Below are 19,454 nucleotides of genomic sequence, written 5' to 3'. Positions count from 1 at the left end.
CAAATAAACCCTGTTTGTTCTGCGATCAATAGTATGAGAAGTTATTAGCTACAGCCTTACCTCCATGTCCTCTCTAACCTGCTCCTGCTGGTCTCTGAGCTCTCCAAAGGCGTCGATGATTAAACCTGTGGGACAGGAACCGTTCCTTACCCAAAACATACCAACGCATTTGGAAATCAGCAGCATAATATGATCAGAAAATAATAAAACCTTACCTTGGATGATAGCTAGCAGGATGACAATGACAAAGAAGAAGAAGGTGATGTCAAAGACCACCCGGTAGAGTTCGTATTCGTCGCCGGCTGGGTCTTCAATCTCATCTCCTATGCCGCCACCAGCACGCACGCCAACGTACATGTGGAACAGGTAACACTGTGGGACGGAGTGAGAACATCCTCAGAAACGGACCTTTATGTCACGATACAGTGTGAACTACCCCTACGATCACTCACAGTCATCATGTCGTCGCACTTCATGTCCGGTTCGTCCTCGTCCTCGCTCTTGTTGTAGAACTTGCGGAAGAAGTTGAAGGCCACCACCGTGTAAAGGTACACCACCACGGCCAGCAGACCCACTGTCATCATTAGCTGCAGGGGTCGGCATCATTAGTGCCGGGTAATTTTTTTTAAAAACACCATTTGTTGGACGCGAACACACCTGTTTGCCGTTGTGAGTCACAGAAGACAGAATGGTGCGCAGCGTTTTGACCCCCATGGCGATGTCCAGGAGATGAGCGGCAAAGAAGAAGTTGTTGTAGTGTCCAAGAATAGACATCAGGAAATACCAAACCAGGTACAGAAAAGTCTGAGAAGACGAAGCAGAGCCGTCAGGCTTTACACATTCAAACGGATTTTAAACGTAAAGGTCTTTAACTCACATTGTCCGTAAATACGACGCCAAACTTCCAGATCTGGTACTTAATATCGATAGATGTTATCCTACAGAGAGAGGCAGATGTTTGTGCTGTGACTTGATTTACACCTAAAGAAGAGTTCATGCAGTGAGAGTGCCATCCTGAACAGACCAGCTGAACATGGAAGTGTCTGGTTCAGGCTTCTTCTCGTGCGTCATGGCGCTGACGTCCAGAGAGGCCAAGTCCATGCCGAGCAACTCTGCGATCCTCTCTCTGCCGTAGATGTCACCGTATTTGTCCAGCACCTGAAAAACGAGGCAACATATAAAAGAACATGAAATGTGTGCGTCGTTTTGCTGATACGGTCAAAGGAAAAACGCACCTTTCTTTTCACAAACTTGTCCCAGTAGTTATTTGGAAAAGAGCTGCAGGGAGACAAAAACTCAGATATGAGAGGGAGACAAAAAACCAACAATACAGCTTTCTGAAACAGGCCCCCGCTGGAGACCAAAATAATAATAAAAGGGGGTTCTGTTGAATTCAGGCCAACAGCAGATCCATACATCCACTGATCTGATGATGTAACAGGGTTCTTACGGAGTGTTGAGGACCAGTCTGTCCCACTGGCCTTTAATGTCATCATCTTCAGGCTGCTCCGTCACATAAACTCCATCAAACTCCAGCTTTCTGGCCAGCTCCTTCTCCCTCTTGAAGATGACCAGAGGAACCTAAAGAGAGCAGAAAACAGACGTGGTGATCATTCAGACAGAAATGTCAGCGTGGGGGGCTGAGGAGCAGAGAGCACCAAGTACCTTGAGGCAGTTGTAGCCGATGATACACAGGAAAGAGATGATGGTGTGAACGATACTGAGGAAAGCCATGGCTGGCTCCATGTACCCTGTGCTCTCTTCCAAGAAGTAGTACAGGGGACCTTCCTCATCATCATCTTCACCTCCGTCGTCCAACCCAGACCCATCTTCCTGAACGCCAGAGCCTTCAAAGAGGCCAGAGCCTTCAAACAGACCAGAACCTTCAAAGTCCTCCTCACCTGGAGGACTGTCAGACACCTACAGTACCCAGACACACAATCAGCCTACTGAATGATCTTAGATGAAACCAATTAAGTTGATTCCTGTTCAGGAAAATGCACAGACCTTGTAGAAGAGCAGGATGAAATTGAGAGCAAAGGCGATGAAGAGGGCCAGGTAGCGTAGGTTGTAAAAGTTGCGCGAAAGATAATTCTACACAAACAAAAGTGACAGTTACCGATGAACTCTTGAATCGTGTGGCTGAATATCCACAGGACTGTCCAACGCCTGCTCTTAAAGCAGAGGGCGCTCACCATGAATTTAACCCGCTGAATCTCGAGCTCATTCCAGAGCTCAAAGCCCTCCTCAACAGGCTTCTTGCTCTTCTTTGCTTTGGCCTTCACGGTTATTTCCTCCTCCTCTACAGGCTCTTCCTCCTTCACCTCAGGTTCTGCCTCTGGCTTTTTGGCCTTCTCTCCATTTTCCGTGCTGGACATAAAAGAAGCAGGTTGTTGCGTGCGGCTGTAATAAATACCACCCAGAGATGTAGTGACTACTTACTCTGCTTTCTCCGTCTCCTGAGGAGGTTCCTCATGTTCAGCGTTTTCTTCCTCCCCTTGTCCTCCAACTGTGGCAGCCAGCTGTTTGCATATATCGTGATCAAGTTCACGCGCTGCTTCAAGGCAGGTGTGCAAATGACTTTGGTTATGACGACTCACCAATTTTCTCTTCAGCAGCGGAGTGCCCTCTGGTGTAGGAGGCTCCTCGGGTGTTGTCTCGCCAAAATCTCCAAGTCCTCCAGGAGTATTGAAGCCAGGAAGGCGTCCGCCTTCCCTCTCCTCACTGTCCTCCTCTTCCTCCTCGCCACCCACAGGATCTAACAGGTCGGCTCCTCCTTCTGTGTCTTGGTCCTCTCTAGACCCGGGCTCGGGAGGCAGCTCCCCGTGAACCTCATCCTGTGTGGGATCTGGCATACTTGCTAGGATATCTGTCACTGTCATCTTCTTGGCGCTCTCCACCAAGCCTCCCCCAAACAGCACCTTCCATATGAGGGTGAAGAAGCCTTTACAGATGCTATAGACAAACATCAGAATACCCATCACAACCGTGTACACAAAGGTAGCCAGGCCGATCACCATCTCCTTCACCGTCATTTTTCGGAATCTGCGGTACCGACGCCGCAGGTTGCGGAAGGTGAACATGTTAAAGAAGTTAACCACGCTTTTCAAAAAGTCTGCAAAGGCAGAGGTGGACTCCGGAGCGTGCTCTTCTCCGTTTCCTTCCTCTCCTTCCGCAGGCTCTCCTTCTTGCCCTCCTCCCTCCTCTTCTTCCTCGTCATCTTCCTCTTCTGCAGCCTCTCCCTCGGGCTCCGAGATGGACGCAGCGATGTTCATCTCAAAGATGGTGTCTTCACAAAAGTTGACAAACATCTCCATTTTCTCGCTTTCACCGCCCTCGTTGACCACGTCGAATATAAACTGCCGCTTGGACTCCCGCACCTGCGGCATTTCCCACTGGTTGCGATTGGCTTCGCTGATTTCAAAATAAATGCGCTCAATCTTCCTACTGGCGCCCATTATCTCAATGCGGCCGAGGAAAGGCCGGAAGTAATTCAACACGCTCTCCGCCTGCTCCAGGAAGTTCTGGAGGCGAGTGTCATGGGGTACATGCTCGGACAGGTTCGTCAGCAGAACAGCAATATTAAAACCGATGTCTTTGGCAGGCTCCTGGAAACGATCAGCAAATTCCTCAAAGTTAATCATCTCGTTTTCGTCGGCCTCTGAGCAGGACAAAAGGAACTGGATTTCGGCGGGAGTGTATTGCTTCTGGCTATCCATGGCCTTGGAGAAGTCCTTCTTGGAGATCAGCCCACGGGGGTCCGTCACGTAGTCTCGGAAGGCATCTGACGCCACGATGTCTTTGAGCTTAAGGAACATGTCAAAAAACTTGAGAATCATCTCCACATTGCTAGAAGACTCCACCAGCATGTCAACCATTTGCTTGGCGATGGTGCCATTCACCACGTTGCCTGAAAGCAAATGGAAGCAAGAGAAGATGAGTTACAGGCAGAAATAGGGGGGAAGAACGGGTGGGGAGAGCCCCCGACTGAGACCGACACCCTACCTTCTAGCAGGGACAGAAGCATGACGACCATGTCTTTCTGCAGATCCAGCAGCTCCTTCAACAACCCGATTTGACTGGAATCCTGAAAGTCAGGTAACACACAGCAAAACAAAATCAGAAAGAAGAAAAAGAATGTATTCTAAGAGCCGACTGGATAAGTTTGACCTTGCTGCTAAATCACAATACAAATTGCGCTTGTTTCTAAGCTATAAAATAACAGGAAACACTACCTCAGAGTGTGATGGGCTCCAGAAATGATCCTTGGTTTGCAATTTTAAATAAAGAATTTGCATCTTTAGCACCATAAAATACATTATATGAAATTAAAAGCAGGACAAACACAGTGAATCATGACAGGACTGTGGAAAAGCCTCTCCTAACAGCCTAACAAAGGGGGCATGGACAAGGATATTTACAGATGCTGATTCAAGCATTCCCAAAGAACCTGCACAGCAGTGACACACTAATTGAAACCATCAGGTCTTCAGGAAGGCCGAGCAAACAGCAGCAGTTAGGCGTCTTATTGCGTTGATAAATGAAAACAGGACGAGGCGTGAAGCATCCTAAGATGTTGCATTTTAAATGACACGGATTCTTACGCCAGTTCGTTGTCCAGGATCTGGATGCATCTAACAAAGTTTTACATAAAAAAATGTTACCATCCAATGCATTATCAATCACTCAGAGCAGCAACTGGCAATCAATAATCTAACTATTTGGAGAGCAATGCTGTCAATGCTGAAGTTTGGAAAACTTAAGGCCAGAACATTCTGGAACTGCAGGCTAGTCTGGTTTTAATTTTTTTACGCAACACCATCAGCAACAGAACAGTCCCACAGTCTCACAGTCCCACCAACTGCAAGATTACGCAAATAACGACGCTCTTATATCGCACCATAAACTGTGTAGTCGTTGTGTGCCCCCTGCTGGGCTGCAGCTGTAGTGCAGCGTAGTGTTACAACGGTTAATAGGCCTCGAATGTTTACAAAGAGAAAATACTCAATTTATTTTTGCCCTCAAGTAGATGATTAAAAAAATGCTAAAATCAAAGTGTTCAAAAAGCTTGTGCTGTAGGAATTACAGTATGTACTCATTATTGCTCATTTCCTTACCTGAGCAAGTTTCATCATCATATGCGCAAAGACGTGCAGAAAGCCAACAACGGCATCCCACAACCTGCTGTGAGCCAGAGACTGCTGGTTACCAGTACATGGACCCTGACGGACACAGAAATAAGTTTTAGCACTCAGTTGTGTCTCAATGTCATATAACAGTCTTACCTGGATGTACTCGGTCAAGCTGTTGAAGACCTGTTTAGCCACATTCATTGCTTTGGAGAAATTTCTTTTACCAGGCTCATCAATAATGTCTTTTCCTGAGTAGTACCAGTAAAAGTCGCTGATTGACTCCTGTGTACAGAAAAGATGGGGGAAATGTTCATTTCGATTAGTGCCTGTCATGCTGGCCCAAATATCTCTGTGATTCTAGTCTGAACAGTGTTGGATTAAAGGGTTAAAGAGGAACATCCGAGTGACCTGCAGTCGCAGCAGGTAATCCACAGTACAGATGATGACATTGATGGTGGTGGTGCTGCCAGTCTGTGTCCTCAGGTAGTTTTGGAAATCTGAAAATAACCAAAAAAAGAATTACATTTCTTAACACTGTCTCTACAAATACCATCTTTTGTCCAAAAATGTTAACGGTCCAGTTCAAAAAAAGGAATCAGAAAATCTGAGTACAGTCTGTTGGGCTGAGAAGCGGAGAGATTTCGGTTCAAGCCCCAGTGCAGACAAAAATATGGAAGGTGTTCTGGGAGTAGGGGAAGGTGCCCGAACGCTTCGGAGCCCTGCCTAAGTACCCCTGAGCAAGGTACTGAAGCACGAAATCTTCACCGAGTGTTGTTGGGAGTCTTTGCAGGAGGAACTCACCGTTATTGTGGCCCTCACAAAGCAGCTGGAGGAAACGGAAAAGATCGCATGTAAACTCGTCGTCTGCCATCACTTTTTCATCTGTGGAAGGAACACAGGAAACGTAAATGAATCCATATAAAAAACATTCACATATTAAATATGCAAGCTTGCTGCTATATGGTTGTTATGGTGTTTGAATGTCTAACTGTTAGAAAAGTTGACTGTTTTGATCCCACACATTTAATTTTTATATTAAACATTACCTGAAGCAACAAAGATGGTACTAATCAAACGGTCAAATGAGCAATCCCCTCAAACCTTAAACCTTGTTTAGCTTCCAGTTTCGATTTGTGGGGGGAAAAAAAACAACTGATCTAGTCGTGAAACCTGCCACAAGGATGGACATTAGCCAGAACACAGATAAACGAGAGATACAAGAAAAACAGAAAGCAGACAAATATTTTAGAATGAAACATCTCACAAATAACAGATACAAAGACAAAAGTGCCACTGGCATGCAGGACAGATCTACTGAACTCTGCAAACTTCACACAGGTCTGATTCAGGCCAATAATTGCAAACGTATGTTAAGAATGCATGCTTTGTTTTCATAAAACAAAGGTGAGAGATCACAGATTACAGTTAGCGGGCTACGAAAACACAGTCCAAACACATGAGGTCCATGATTCAAGATAGTTTGTGATTTTATGACTCTTAATAGTTTACAACACCCAAAACAGTTTTGTACGAGGTGCTGTACATAAAAAAACAGGCGTATGTGTACAAATAAGACATGTGAGAGTGAGGAGGAGGAGGAGTGTGATGGAGAGGAGGAGTGAAGTCAGAGTTACAGCAGATCTGTGATAAAACACTCAAGGATAAAACCAAACTTAAGAGAAAAGGGGGGTTCCTGTACCAACACTCTACACTACAGCAATGTGTGTCGCTTTAATAGTAGCATTCCCTGTGAAGTTTGATTTCACCGGGTCCTTGAGTGTAAAGTAAGATGCACACCAAGTTAAGAGGAAGGAAAAGACTAGTCTGGTCAATAAGACCATAGAGAGACAGAGAGAGAGATACATGAGAACAAAGTTTTATTTACCACGTTCTAGCTTCTTATCTGAGAACCAGCAAATTCATGAACGGGTGTGAGGAGTAAAGGGTTGAAACGAACAAAGTAAGGCAAATGAAGGAGAGAGAAAGACAAAGAGAGACACAGTGAGACCGGGAATCTCATGGCTGTCAGTGGATGATAAACAAGTCATCAGCATACAGTACAGTCAACCATCAAAATGCTCTAAACAGAACAAGAACATCACGGTTCCAACTCTCTAAACATCAACAAAAAGGCACGCGGACACACAGAAGTACGCATATAAGAGACCACATTGTACACTTACACACTGACATGTTCAGGGATCACGTTACACGTCATACTCACTGGTGCCCTCCTCGGAGACCATCCCAAGACCTTCAGCCTTGTTCTGCCTTTCAAATGCATTCAGGTCCAGGACGCTGTGCACCAGGAGAGATGTTAATATAGCCTTCTCAAAGAGCTAATGGAGCCAGGCACAAGTAAAAGGTTGGGGAATCTACAGACCTGCAGGTCTGCATCAGGGACTGAATGCTGAGGAAGAATCCCACGTCCTTTTTATCCTTCAGATAGTCCAGCATTTTCTGCACACACAGAGGGGTGGAAACACTGAACACCGCCACCAGTTTAGGTGTTGCCCATCGTCAAACTCTTCCCAGATGTTCGGGTGAGACCCTCACCTGCTGCACGTCACTGTTGCCTCCGTTGAGGATGGAGATTCCCAGTTTGAGTGTGGAAGAAACCATTGCCCCCGGCTCACCTGCAAGAGAAAAGGTGAACCCTCGTTCACGGCTGCCGAGCGGCTCCGCGAGAGCCGCTGCGAGACGGCGTGACCGCTACCTTTACAAGCGCTGATCATCTGCAGCACCATCTCCGCAGCCCCGCGGTTGTGGAGACGGGACTGCTGGTACAGAAGCCGCTGTTTCTCCATCTCTTTTTCCTGTGAAGCAGAGCAGGGGGGGGAGACGCTGAAACCCTGCCAACGCGAACTGCACTGCCCCCCCGCAGTTACGCACAGACACACACGCGCTTCCGTTCACACACGGTGTGTATTAGTGATCGAGCTATTCGCATCTTCCAGAGGCAGCAGACATTTTTCCACAGAGCATACACAAATACCACACTTTTGATTGAAGAGGAACCAACCAGTGGTACCAACAAAATGAATCGGTCTGCATCTTGAAGAGACTTGATTTGTGGCAGCATTAGCACAAGGTTCTCTGTCCTTTAATATACTCAAAGGATACGACGATGCCCACAAACAACCATCCTGCTGATAAAAAAAGGTTATGTTTATCCACCCACAACACACCATGCATCCATCCCCACCCAAAGCACCCAGGATTGATTCTATCCCTCCATCCGCTCCCTCCCTCGTAAGCCTGACTGTATTTGAAAAAAAAAAAGTTTTTGCATTTTAACATTAAAGGGTGTGCTCATTTAGTGCACATGTTTGAATATTTCTTCTTCACGGAATGATAGAGTATGATATTTGGGCGCGAGTGCTGGTGGGGGTTTGTTTTACGTACGGCTGCCTGTGCAGGCTTTTACTGTTGCCCTTGGTGAGTACAGAGAAGGAGACCTGGTGATGCTGATCTCTGATCTCTGCTAAACTGTTAAAACTACATTTATCAGGTGAGTTGATGTGGGAGAGCAGAGGCGAATTAGTGAGTGAGTGGACAAATATTGGATTCAAGCACTAAGGGTGCAGAGGCAAACGCGTGTAGCATATGGAATGTCTTTGGAATACTATAAAGCATCCTGCCAGGGATTGATTTGAAAATGTCCTGATGCATTTGAGTCTTGCATGAGAACACCAAACCTCAGAGCTCATATCAAAAAATAAATGTATGTCGAATTGATAAAAGAAAAAGTCCATTTTTAAAGTCCATTAAAAATATACCCGTGCCCACCTCCCTCTAAGGCATCTACAGCTTTTACGTCCCGCTGCCAAAATCTGCTTGAGCAAAAGTCTCTGCTAATACTCTGAAGTCACCATCGGTTAAAGCACAGGCACCAAACAGCAAGCGTGCACAAGCGTGCACAAGTGTTGAGATCCACACAGCTGTACCTCTACCAAGGCCATTTTGGCTCACAACAGAGTAAACGTAAGCTATGTGTTTCACAAATAAATGATTTAATAGTCAATCAACTGTCAAATAATTGGAAGCTTAAGCGACTTCTAAATTTGGCCCGGTGCCGGTGGAGGGCCGGGGTTCTGTTTCGCCCCAGCTTTGGCTTTGCTGCCTGTTGCTGCGCCGTCTCTCTGCGCTCAGGCCATGCAGGTTTTGCTGCTACGACAAACTTGGAGGTATTAAATGAACCAAGTCCAGTAAAAGGCATGCACAGGTCAGTCCTCCACAGCAGGAAATAAATGAGTGGTGTGAGTGCGGGAGTGAGAGAGAAACCGGACGAGGTCAATTATGGACAGCGAGGTTGGAGTTGGGGGGGTGTGCCGGTGTGTGTCCTGGTGTGGTCGTTGCGTGGGGAGCTGCTTCTCCGCTGGCTCCCCTGTGTCCCCTTCCCCTGGTCCCCCCATACCATCTCTGTCTGCCGCACCTCAAAGGATGGCTCCTCCCCCTCCTGCTCTCCCCCTTCGTCCTCCTCACCAATGTGGCAGCTCTGGAGGGAATATCAATGTTTTTACAGACACAATGGAACAAACAATCAGTTAATAATCAGTAACTAAATCACAATGTTTGCTTGTCAAAGACTGCCTTACCTTTGCCATTATATCAGCATAAGACATATAAAGATGGTCAACATCCAGCTTCCTGGAAAAGGACAGGAAATAAAAAGAGTCTGAATGTGGGGGGCAGGAAAATTTTGTCAGTGCATCATGGAGATGATCTTACATCTTTTCTGTTAAAGCCGTGCGGCTGAAATGAAGAATCAGCTGGTGAAGGGGGTCAGGCTTCCTCTCCGTCTCCTCTTCCTCTTCCTCCTCTTCCTCCATGGCTTTCTGAGTGATGCGCAACAGATGACGTGAGCATCTGTCAAAACGCTGAGACATTTATGGCTGCTGGACTTCTCACTGCGAATGTGGTCTAAACTCACTGATAGGTCGTCAATCATCTTGTCCTCAAATGAGTAACCCTCAGTCTCCAACCAGTTTCGCTTGTAGGCATCCAAGAACATGTTAGTTGCCCGGTGGCTGGAAAATCAAAGCTTAGCCGATGCCCAATGGCTCACAAAGAGGTATTTTGTTATTTTTCAGGTGATGTCTTACGTGATGATGTTGTAGAGCGGCGTCATCCTAAAACAGGCCACCACGGCCCTGCGACGCTGTTTAGACAGCAGCTTATGCCAGACCATTTTCTTCGATTTGAAAGGGTGCTCCGTCTGAAATGGTTTTTTAAAACACCTATTACTACAAATAGCACATCCTAACTGCTTTTCTGACAATGAACGTGGAACAAACAAGGTCTACATCCTAATAAACAGCCACTTACTTACCACTTCAATGTGGTAAAGCACAGCAGACACCTCTTGTACTCTTTTCACCACCTTCTCAGGGTCCTCGGCATCTTCAGCCTTACCAGCCATCTCCTTGTAAAGAGACATCTGCCAGCGCATGGCTGGGTCTTCCACCTGAACTCAAGAGACAAAGAAGAGATATTTGCACGTGCTTTCCTACAATAGCATGAAAGACATTGAAAAGCGTCCCTCACCTTGCCTTGCAAGTGCAGATTGTTGTGCAAGAACTCCCTCACCTCCTCATCTGTATCTTTCTACAAAAGAAGGGGCCTAGATTTAGAAGACAACTTAAAATGTCCTACAGTACAGAAAATGTACCAACTACTGTAGGAATAAACTAAAATACCAGAGAGTATCTGATTTTGGCAAGATTGATGAGCTCCTGGTCTGCAGGAGAGCACATATTCAGGCCGATGGGAAGCAGCTTCTTTAATGCTGCTACAATAAGGGACGTCTGCACAGAGTAACGATCCCCCCGTCGCTTCTTCTTGGTACGTTCCTGCTCCGAGCCTCCAGACTAAAGAGAAAAGAACGGCACATCCATCACCGGTGGTTTCACAAGCCACCGGTGATGCCGCCTCTCAAACGGCCGAGCATTTCCATTTTCCAGCAACATTTATTAATAAAAAAAAGGGTGGAGAGGGAAACACCAGAATCAAACATACCCAGAACTGGATCAAATAAATAAACAAAAAGAATGCAATACCACAACATGCAGATAAAGTGACTCAACGAAAACTGACATTAATTTTTCATCAGAAATATTGAACAACAGACTGACTCTCTTTAAAGTTAATGTGAAATTATATGTGCTTTATTGCTACATGAACTACACTTGTTACACGAAGGTCAGCCCCACTGTTAGTAGTGCAGTGGCCAGATTGGTGAGACCCTCACACAGAACAGCAACATGTCCGTGGGAACCTGGAGCTCTTCTCATCGACTCCTGTCCTCAGGCTGTCATTGCTCCTTACAGACTGTTGTCTGGCCTCACAACACCCTGGTTTTAAGTATTTAAATACAAATATTCTGCTATTTAGCAGAGAGGGGACTTGTGACGCTCAACAGGATTTAGATAGTGATTTAACACCATGATGGGGATGAATTAGACATGGATGGACATCTAGTTAGTAGCTACATTGACATACACGTGTGATCATGATTACCACTGTCTGGGGATGTCTGGCAAGCTTTAGTTTTATTCAACATAGGCTGCTAATGGAGCAAACAAATTAAATGTGTGCAGACGAGGGATGGTGTGCTTTTGAGGGCTAAACAGATTTGTAGTGAGCAGAAAGCCAATGGTGGAATGGAAAAGAGAAGAGTCCCCCAGTGCCAGAATCTCAAATACAAATGCTGAAAGAAATCCAAGCATCAACCACCAAATTATAAACATCACAGGTGACACAGGTTCCAATGCTACGTCCGACGAATTGAAGGCAAACTCTTTATTAATCAGAGGAATTAGAGTGATGATGCTCAGCTGCAGGAGTGACAACTTCAAAGGGAGAACACCACTGTTGAGCTGAGCACCATGAAACCTTTCAGGCCTCTAGTTCTAATGCACAAGACTTTCATCAAGCTCCTCCAGAGTCGTACTCGCACCCATTTCAAACGCACAAATATGGACAAACACACAAAAAAAAACCCTACATATAAAATATTACTGCTAATACATCCTCAAGGCATATGCAAGTAAATTAAAGAAACCTGACTTCTAACTTTTATTTTTTTGGCATTTTCTATTGCTCAGTCACAAGTGTTTGTACTTTTTTATTTTCACACAATACGAGGCACTAATTTTCCCTGAATCTTAAATTACTTGACCTGCCACTTGCGTTCCTGTCCCCCAAATTTATCCTCAGGGTTCATAAAGGGTCTATAAAGCAACAATTACATTTGTAACAATTCATTTTTATCCATACTTATGTGCATGTATGTGCGGGTATATCAGCATCTATAATAAAGCTAATATATTATGGGAAGCTTGATGAAAGGCCTCTATAAACTCAGGGTGCCATGCGGTCAGCACAGCGCTCGTGCACAAACACAGTCTAACCTCTCCATCTCCGGCCTAGCGGCCCGGCATCCAACCGCAACACAGGATACAAGGAGAAAACACAGTTAGCAACACTCTTACTGCTGCCTGAACACTACAAATACACTGTCACTTCTGCAAGGTGTCTTTTTTAGTAGATACTGTGCGTATTGACTAAATGCTAAATAGGCTAATCTTAAAAAATATGTATCTGCAAAAGTATCGTCCTGACATTCTTATCCTTAGCAACCTTCAGGAAAGAGAAGACACCACAGCAAAGAATAGATCAAGAGGGAGTCCCCTTAAAATATTTCCCTGCTGGTAATGGATGTTGTTAGTGACAGAGTGACATATTAATTATTAGAGTTTAGTCTCAAATGAGTTACAGCATAAGATATGGAGTAAGCAAATTAAACATCTAATTAAGTATCAGCTTTTTTTTTATATCCACTCTCACCTTGCTCATCTTGCTCTTGCTGTCAGCAGTCAGGAAGGACATGTTGTTGATCTCATTCATCACCACAAAATTTTGCTCCTCCCTCTTAAAGTTCTGGGAAAAAAAACATAAATCAGGTGGAGTAAACCGCCAACAGTCCAGTATATAGAAAAATAAGATGATTAACAAAGGACTCACATGGGATTTGGACCAGAAAATGAAGACTTCTCCCACCATTCTAAAAAGTTCCTCTGCATCTGGGTCTGGATTTGTCAACCATCTCGCTCTTTATTTTAAACAACAGTAAATATTAAAGCAATATAAAGAACAGACTGGAGGCAATATGAATATATTGTGTGCTATTTACCTGCTATTGTCTACATAACGTATAAGTAAGGGGTAGAGCGCATACAGGTCCCGACAAAGCACAGCAAATTCATCCCGAATCGTCCCGTTTTCACTGTCTACTTCTGTCTTGCCCTCCATTCTCAGATGATCCTCCTCAGCCACGACTTTCCCACATCGCTTCTTTAGCTTTTCCATGGTGGGGATGAAGTGGGATTTAAGCATTTCTGGTTTGGCCCTGCTAACAATGGGCTGGGCAAACACTGAACAACGGACACACGGAGAACATCAGCTGTCAGGAATGGCAAAAAATGAGATGGTCTAAGAAGGAAAGGTATGATGAATATCAGAAATCACCACATGTGGTACGGACGCAGCAGGATTAGTGGATACTGACCTGCCAGTCGCTTCATCCAGGAAGCTTCATCGATGCCGAGGTTGTTCACCACAATCTTCATGATGCTGCCCAGCAACTGGTTAAGTTGCTCCGAGGTGACGGATGTACAGATTTGACCTTCCTGCTCGGGGAAATTCTCAAGACCCCTCTCCCACCAGCGCGGGAGGTAGTTGCACAGCATGGGTAAGGTGATTTCAATCACGTGGGGCATTTCTGTGTAGCGAGCCCCAGACTCAGCGAGGTCATGGATATCCTTCATCAGAACCTCCAGCTCTGGGATGTCGGGGCACAGCTCCTCCACTTGGCTGGGAAGACCCAGAACTGAGCAAGAAGAGAGAGAACGGGGGGCATACGAGGCTAGGAGATGAGAAAACCGTTCTAAAAGCAGAAAAGGCTATTCTGCTTCATAAGAGAATGTATATTGAGGAAAAAGACAGCAATCGTGAAAACTCACTGGATCGCTCTCTGGGAGTTTTAGTCGTATAAACAGAAAACGTGTTGAACTCATTCAGCGTCGGTTCAAGGAAAGCCACGGGCATGGCAGCTGCTAAGTGGGCTAAACATTCACCAAGAGCTGGCCGCTGCCTGCACAGGACGGAAAATACAAGCAATCAATAACAGCAACGCTTTTCTAATTATAACTAGAAGCATTTCTCTGATACTTGCAGTTACTACTCACTTCTCTGCATGTGGAGTCTTCACCGTGCCCAAAGAGTAAATGCTGCACATGATGCGATAGCAGGATATTTGCAAGTCATCCACTGGAGACGTAGAGAGGGGAAGGTTTAAGTCAGCTTTAAGGTAGTTTTCTACAGGAATGAGTCAAAAGGAGAGAGACGCTTCACTCACAGATGACATCATCTCCAAACTGGTGCTGGGCAATGTGGTCAAAAAGGGATGTGAGGACTGGGAGCAGGGCGATGGTGGTGTAGTTGATATTCTGGGACACGCCTTTAACCTACAGGAATCCATAGATACTGAAGGTAAATATACAGAGCTGCAAGAACAACGTGCAGGTAAACAAGTGGCGGCTCCTGACGCTGACCTGATTCCGACTAGACACTTTGCCGAGCTTTAGATTCTCAACCATCTTTTCAATGTCATCGGCGGCGCTCTCAAAAAACTGACGCAGGCCTGCTTTGACAATCTCAGGGCCGGATTTCATAACAGTCCTTCAAAAAGGTAACAGCAGACGCACAATTTTTAGTCATCTAAAAATGACATGAAGCATACAGTGAGACCCGAAACAAACTTAAGAGACACTACATTGACTGTGGATGTTACAGCGAACCCTGTGTAAACCTTCTATTATCTGTTTGGCTTGGGTGGGACGTGAGTATGAGTTACCTGGCGTCCAAAGATCTTGAGAGAATATGCAGGCAGTTCACAACTGCACTTGCATCGGTTCCTAGAAACAGCACATAAAAAATGTGTCACTGAGGCTGTCCTCCAAAACCAATAGAGTAGAATCTAGTGACTAGATACACCCTAAAGATGTGTCATTTTGACATAAAAAGTTGTATATTTCAGTCATTTTAGTGTTGTAAGCATCATACAGATTAAGTGTTGTAATGTTAAGACACTGAAGGACAGAACAAAGGATCAGGGAATGAATAAGTTGTTAAAAATAAAGAGAAAATTCAGGGATCCCATTCCTTACCAAAAAGAGAAACTCTGTGCCTCACCAAAGCTGCCAACTTACAGAAGATACTGAGGTATGAGGAGAAAAAAAGGAGAAAAGGACAGAGAGGCAGGTAAGAAGAACAGGGCAGGACAGATGTTTGGAGTGACACCAAAAATAAAAGGTCAGGTGAATAAAGGATACTGCCAAAAGAGAGGATGAGTAGCGGAAGAATCAGAGCGCAGCCGCACAAAAGGGTAGGAACATATCACCTTACGTTACACAAACTCTTATTTTCAGTCCTTTGCTCTCTTAATTTTACCTTGCAATCATTTCCTTCTCCTTATTGGATGAATGTCCTCCACTGCCCAAGACTTTAGCAGGCGTGGACAGGAAGTAGAGGCAGTGGTTCTTGAAGTACTGGTTCACCAATGGCAAAAGGATCTATAAAACAACATAAAGCACCACGTATTACAAACAAAAAAGTCCTAAAATGTACCTGCAAGTACAGTTCTGCTATTAAAGCAATTTTGCATCTCACTTTGGCAAAGAATTTAATCTCCTGTTCATGAGGGGACTTCTCCACTCTTCCACTGCTGACCACAGCCTCTGTTTTGACAAAAGCGGAATCATGGAGAAGTGCAGGAAATAAAAGCAAGTCAAATCTAAACTGTGTACAAGTTCCAATTACCAAGATGAGCGATGAACTCTTGGGCGATGTCCATCCATTTGAGAAGCTTTTGAAGGAAGCCGTAAGCAAAGCGCTTCTCAATAGAGGAAATGTCCTGCTCCATGTCCTTCATTCCCCTGAGGACGGAGGGAGGAGGACATAAACATGCTTGAAAGCAACACTCTCCAGATCAAACCAGTCTACCCACCTTGTCACAGCATATCCGTTGAGCTGGAGGAACTTGAGAAGGTCCTGGGCCTTCTCTCTGTCTCTGGCCTTCTCCTTAGCCGTCAGGGTGTCATACGGCACCAGCAGGGGGTGGGTGCCCCCACCTACCACAGACATAAAACTATAGTCCCCACAAAATAATAATAACAATAATAATAGATGTCAAAAAGACAACTGCCATCACACCTTTGGATTGGAGCTCCACCTTCTTCTTTCTTCCCCAGGTGTTGTGATAGTTCTCAGCCAGCTGTTCTGCCATAGACTGCATTGATAATTAGGAGAAAATGTCACAAATGTGGAACATTATGAAACAATCCTTGCTATAAAGATCACAAATGTACCTGCAGCTCTCTGGACAGAGTCATTCCCGAGATATCTATTGGCTGAGGGCTGTAGCCATGACTGGGATCATAGGTGGCCTGCACCAGTAAGGAAAAGACATTTCTTGATTATTAGAGGACAATTACTCATTTGTCACTTTGTCTTTTCTACCTGAGCAGTTTGGGAGATCTTGCGTGTGGCAGCTTTCTTCTCAACTTCTCCCTCTCCGTCCCTGGCTTTCTCCAGGGTCCACTCCCAGGCCAGCATGGCTTTGATGGACTCTTTGATTGGCCAACGATAAATCTCCTTGTCCTGACCAACAGAAAGAGGGTTCAGCAATTAAATAATTGTAAAAAACGTGGCAACAGTGGCCTGTATAATGTACACAGGGTTCACATAAGATACTGCTAATTTAAATCTGACCTTTTCTGAGAATGTCTTGTAAGGGCGCAGCATTGGGTGAGTCTTAGCGTCCTCGTCCAGGACCTCACCATATGTCCAGTTGTTCTGAATCTGAAAATCAATACAATTTGCATAATCATTAAAGCAACTACTTAAATGTGGGATTATGTTCATGTTTGATTGCAAAGAATATGCATAACTGACCTTTTCAAAGGCCCATTTGTCATGAGTGTGTTCTGCATACTTGTTAATAAAAGCATCCAGCCTTTCTGGGATGATGGTGCTGTGGGAGACAGAGTAGAATAATAAATAGTTCATAATGCACTCCTCATACTTTTAATTTCTGTGTAGTTCATTCAGCTATTTCTGTGCAGCTCGCGTCGTCTGCTCACTTTGTGGTCTCGACTGGTTTGGGATCAAAGTTGCCTTCAGCATCCACAGAGGCTTTTTTCTCAGTGTGAGAGGAATAGCTGGCATCCACATAGTCGGGTGGGATGGCTCCTGCTATGGCACACAGGCAGGGCATGGCGATCTTGAATAGCTCTGCATCAAATTTCTAGGATTTGAAGGACATGACTAATGTTTAAAATGGGTTAATTAAATTATAATGAGGTATTGGCAAATAAAACTCCTGACCCACCTTGTGGGCCAAAGATTCAAAGATCCCCCAAAACAGTTTACGAGAAAGATGCAACTCCTCTTCTGACGTGACCCCAAAATTAGCCCATCCATTAGGCAGGCAGTAGTACTTCCAGCAGCGCTCATAATGATTAGTCAAAAGCTAGAAGTGGGAAATAGCAGGCATTTCATTATTGTCAATTTCATGTAATTTATTCACATCATAATAGTGTAAATCAGTATAATTTGGATCGTTTCCTGCCGATACAATAACAAAAAAGCAAACCAACAAACCTTGAGGGGCATCTTTGCGTATTCGTTCAGGATGGGAACGTCAAACACCAGCCGTCTAAGCAGATGCTGCAGCATGGACGGCCGCAGGTATCTGTACATCCCATGATAATTCATCAGAAAACAAACCAGCAAAAGCTAATTTGCATAACATGCATTTGAAGCCCACGAATAAAATATTCCGAAATATAGAGACGGCAGCGAGCACTAACTTGCAGAGTGACATGAGACACTCCTCAATGACGTCCCTCTGCGCCTTGGTGAGGGCTCTGCCACGGGACAGACGATAGATTGTGTGGAGCATGGAGTCGATCATGATGGCCCGATGGTCCGTGCCGGCAAAGAGTGGAGCACACTTGGTGAGCAGAGGAAGTACGGCTGAACAGAGGTAGCGGTTCAGTGCTAGGGCCATTTCAGTCGTACTGAAAGCCACCTAAAATCGCAGAGGAAGATGCTTGATGATGACATACGTGAACTCCAGCTGAAGTTTTTAATCTTTAATTTTTTTTTAAACTCACAGTGTCCAAAGAAGCTGCAGCTCTCATGTCAGGAAGGAAGCCAACCTCCAGGACATGCAGCAAAAAGTCCTGATTATCGATGCCATAAACTCTATCCAGGAACAGAACCATGGATGCCTTGTGGTCTGGTACAAAGCTGGCAGACATTTTGGGCTCAACAATTTGACTATCTGCAATTTTGGCAAAAGAAATCACAGATCAGAAAACAAACACTGGCATTTACAGTGTGTCCATACACAGCACCGACTCCATATCGAACCTTTGCCATAAGAAGGAATCTGGACAGGCAGGCTGATGACTCCTACCAGGTCCTCTATTGGCACCAGAGACCTGAGAATGGCCCTGATCCGTAGAGCCTCACCCTTGCCTGCTTGAATCAGCTGTAGATATGAATATTGAACACATGACATTGTGAAAACTGTTCAAACACAAGCCTTGACCTAAATCAGCTGTCTGAACAGCATATCTTCACATACGTGCATCTCGGGGGCACAGCGACCAAGCAGGTCAATGAGGGCAGAGTAGAATGACATGATGGCATTTCCCAGATGGACCCGGTTCTCCTCCTGCTGCTCCTCACCACCAAACCTGCCCGCGTAAAAGAAAGATATGACAAAATTGTGTTTTCTGGAATATCACACCCGCTGCCTTCACTCACATGAAGCGCCTGTCCTTTTTGACAGTGGGTCCATCGCGAGCGGGATCCTCGGAGATCTTGATGGCCTCCTCCATGGCAGCCAGGAGACCGTTCCCGCCCTCTCCTCTCAGGGCCGGCCCAAAGCACTCAGGACGACGGATCAGTAAGCGCACCACCACATTTGCATTCTCCTCCACACTCTCTCCTGCAAGAAGCCATTATTCCCATCCATTATTTGCTAGACACAATCTTTAGAATACTGTATATGGGAATCATCATATGAGGGTTCTGACCATTGACAAAGACAGCAAAGCGGAGGAAATCCAAGTATCTCTCTCCTCCACATGGATTCCATCCGATGTCAGGGTAGCACTTAGAAAGGAGCATCGGACACATCTGCAGCCCACAACCAGCCAAGTACGTCACCACCTGCAGGGTGTCACCACA

At 45.3% G+C, this 19,454-nt stretch overlaps 1 protein-coding gene across 14 annotated transcripts in view; it reads right to left on the bottom strand.

Moving 5' to 3' along the window:
• Window positions 1-19,454, bottom strand: part of ryr1b (ryanodine receptor 1b (skeletal)) — a 40,256-nt gene that overhangs the window by 1,585 nt on the left and 19,217 nt on the right. For 3 of the 14 annotated variants that reach the window (XM_029843658.1, XM_029843664.1, XM_029843660.1), the window contains 62 exons: window positions 19,301-19,436; window positions 19,029-19,212; window positions 18,847-18,958; window positions 18,630-18,750; window positions 18,371-18,540; window positions 18,065-18,285; window positions 17,856-17,946; window positions 17,584-17,724; window positions 17,336-17,499; window positions 17,148-17,226; window positions 16,965-17,054; window positions 16,713-16,853; window positions 16,562-16,639; window positions 16,407-16,482; window positions 16,201-16,324; window positions 16,014-16,129; window positions 15,864-15,931; window positions 15,645-15,766; window positions 15,362-15,411; window positions 15,049-15,109; window positions 14,747-14,873; window positions 14,551-14,659; window positions 14,381-14,462; window positions 14,156-14,286; window positions 13,702-14,022; window positions 13,327-13,567; window positions 13,158-13,245; window positions 12,981-13,073; window positions 12,545-12,559; window positions 10,832-11,002; window positions 10,680-10,739; window positions 10,465-10,599; window positions 10,238-10,350; window positions 10,066-10,162; window positions 9,864-9,970; window positions 9,731-9,782; window positions 9,550-9,630; window positions 7,849-7,948; window positions 7,689-7,768; window positions 7,516-7,592; window positions 7,357-7,430; window positions 7,018-7,035; window positions 5,934-6,014; window positions 5,541-5,629; window positions 5,286-5,414; window positions 5,118-5,222; window positions 4,605-4,634; window positions 4,236-4,265; window positions 4,006-4,087; window positions 2,601-3,910; window positions 2,443-2,522; window positions 2,196-2,370; window positions 2,008-2,094; window positions 1,666-1,920; window positions 1,451-1,581; window positions 1,236-1,278; window positions 1,025-1,158; window positions 878-938; window positions 658-804; window positions 453-587; window positions 216-372; window positions 61-125 (listed from right to left, as the gene is read on the bottom strand). In XM_029843658.1, the coding sequence (XP_029699518.1) occupies window positions 61-125; window positions 216-372; window positions 453-587; window positions 658-804; window positions 878-938; window positions 1,025-1,158; window positions 1,236-1,278; window positions 1,451-1,581; window positions 1,666-1,920; window positions 2,008-2,094; window positions 2,196-2,370; window positions 2,443-2,522; window positions 2,601-3,910; window positions 4,006-4,087; window positions 4,236-4,265; window positions 4,605-4,634; window positions 5,118-5,222; window positions 5,286-5,414; window positions 5,541-5,629; window positions 5,934-6,014; window positions 7,018-7,035; window positions 7,357-7,430; window positions 7,516-7,592; window positions 7,689-7,768; window positions 7,849-7,948; window positions 9,550-9,630; window positions 9,731-9,782; window positions 9,864-9,970; window positions 10,066-10,162; window positions 10,238-10,350; window positions 10,465-10,599; window positions 10,680-10,739; window positions 10,832-11,002; window positions 12,545-12,559; window positions 12,981-13,073; window positions 13,158-13,245; window positions 13,327-13,567; window positions 13,702-14,022; window positions 14,156-14,286; window positions 14,381-14,462; window positions 14,551-14,659; window positions 14,747-14,873; window positions 15,049-15,109; window positions 15,362-15,411; window positions 15,645-15,766; window positions 15,864-15,931; window positions 16,014-16,129; window positions 16,201-16,324; window positions 16,407-16,482; window positions 16,562-16,639; window positions 16,713-16,853; window positions 16,965-17,054; window positions 17,148-17,226; window positions 17,336-17,499; window positions 17,584-17,724; window positions 17,856-17,946; window positions 18,065-18,285; window positions 18,371-18,540; window positions 18,630-18,750; window positions 18,847-18,958; window positions 19,029-19,212; window positions 19,301-19,436 (8,043 nt within the window). The remainder of the gene's footprint in view (window positions 1-60; window positions 126-215; window positions 373-452; window positions 588-657; window positions 805-877; window positions 939-1,024; window positions 1,159-1,235; window positions 1,279-1,450; window positions 1,582-1,665; window positions 1,921-2,007; window positions 2,095-2,195; window positions 2,371-2,442; window positions 2,523-2,600; window positions 3,911-4,005; window positions 4,088-4,235; window positions 4,266-4,604; window positions 4,635-5,117; window positions 5,223-5,285; window positions 5,415-5,540; window positions 5,630-5,933; window positions 6,015-7,017; window positions 7,036-7,356; window positions 7,431-7,515; window positions 7,593-7,688; window positions 7,769-7,848; window positions 7,949-9,549; window positions 9,631-9,730; window positions 9,783-9,863; window positions 9,971-10,065; window positions 10,163-10,237; window positions 10,351-10,464; window positions 10,600-10,679; window positions 10,740-10,831; window positions 11,003-12,544; window positions 12,560-12,980; window positions 13,074-13,157; window positions 13,246-13,326; window positions 13,568-13,701; window positions 14,023-14,155; window positions 14,287-14,380; window positions 14,463-14,550; window positions 14,660-14,746; window positions 14,874-15,048; window positions 15,110-15,361; window positions 15,412-15,644; window positions 15,767-15,863; window positions 15,932-16,013; window positions 16,130-16,200; window positions 16,325-16,406; window positions 16,483-16,561; window positions 16,640-16,712; window positions 16,854-16,964; window positions 17,055-17,147; window positions 17,227-17,335; window positions 17,500-17,583; window positions 17,725-17,855; window positions 17,947-18,064; window positions 18,286-18,370; window positions 18,541-18,629; window positions 18,751-18,846; window positions 18,959-19,028; window positions 19,213-19,300; window positions 19,437-19,454) is intronic. The other 11 variants (XM_029843662.1, XM_029843665.1, XM_029843663.1 and 8 more) reach the window with 11 other exon arrangements.

This window comes from Takifugu rubripes, chromosome 11, assembly GCF_901000725.2.
Source record: "Takifugu rubripes chromosome 11, fTakRub1.2, whole genome shotgun sequence".
Taxonomy (NCBI): domain Eukaryota; kingdom Metazoa; phylum Chordata; class Actinopteri; order Tetraodontiformes; family Tetraodontidae; genus Takifugu; species Takifugu rubripes.
Note: the sequence above shows the minus strand (reverse complement) of the source record. Positions and strands in the feature narration are given on the sequence as shown.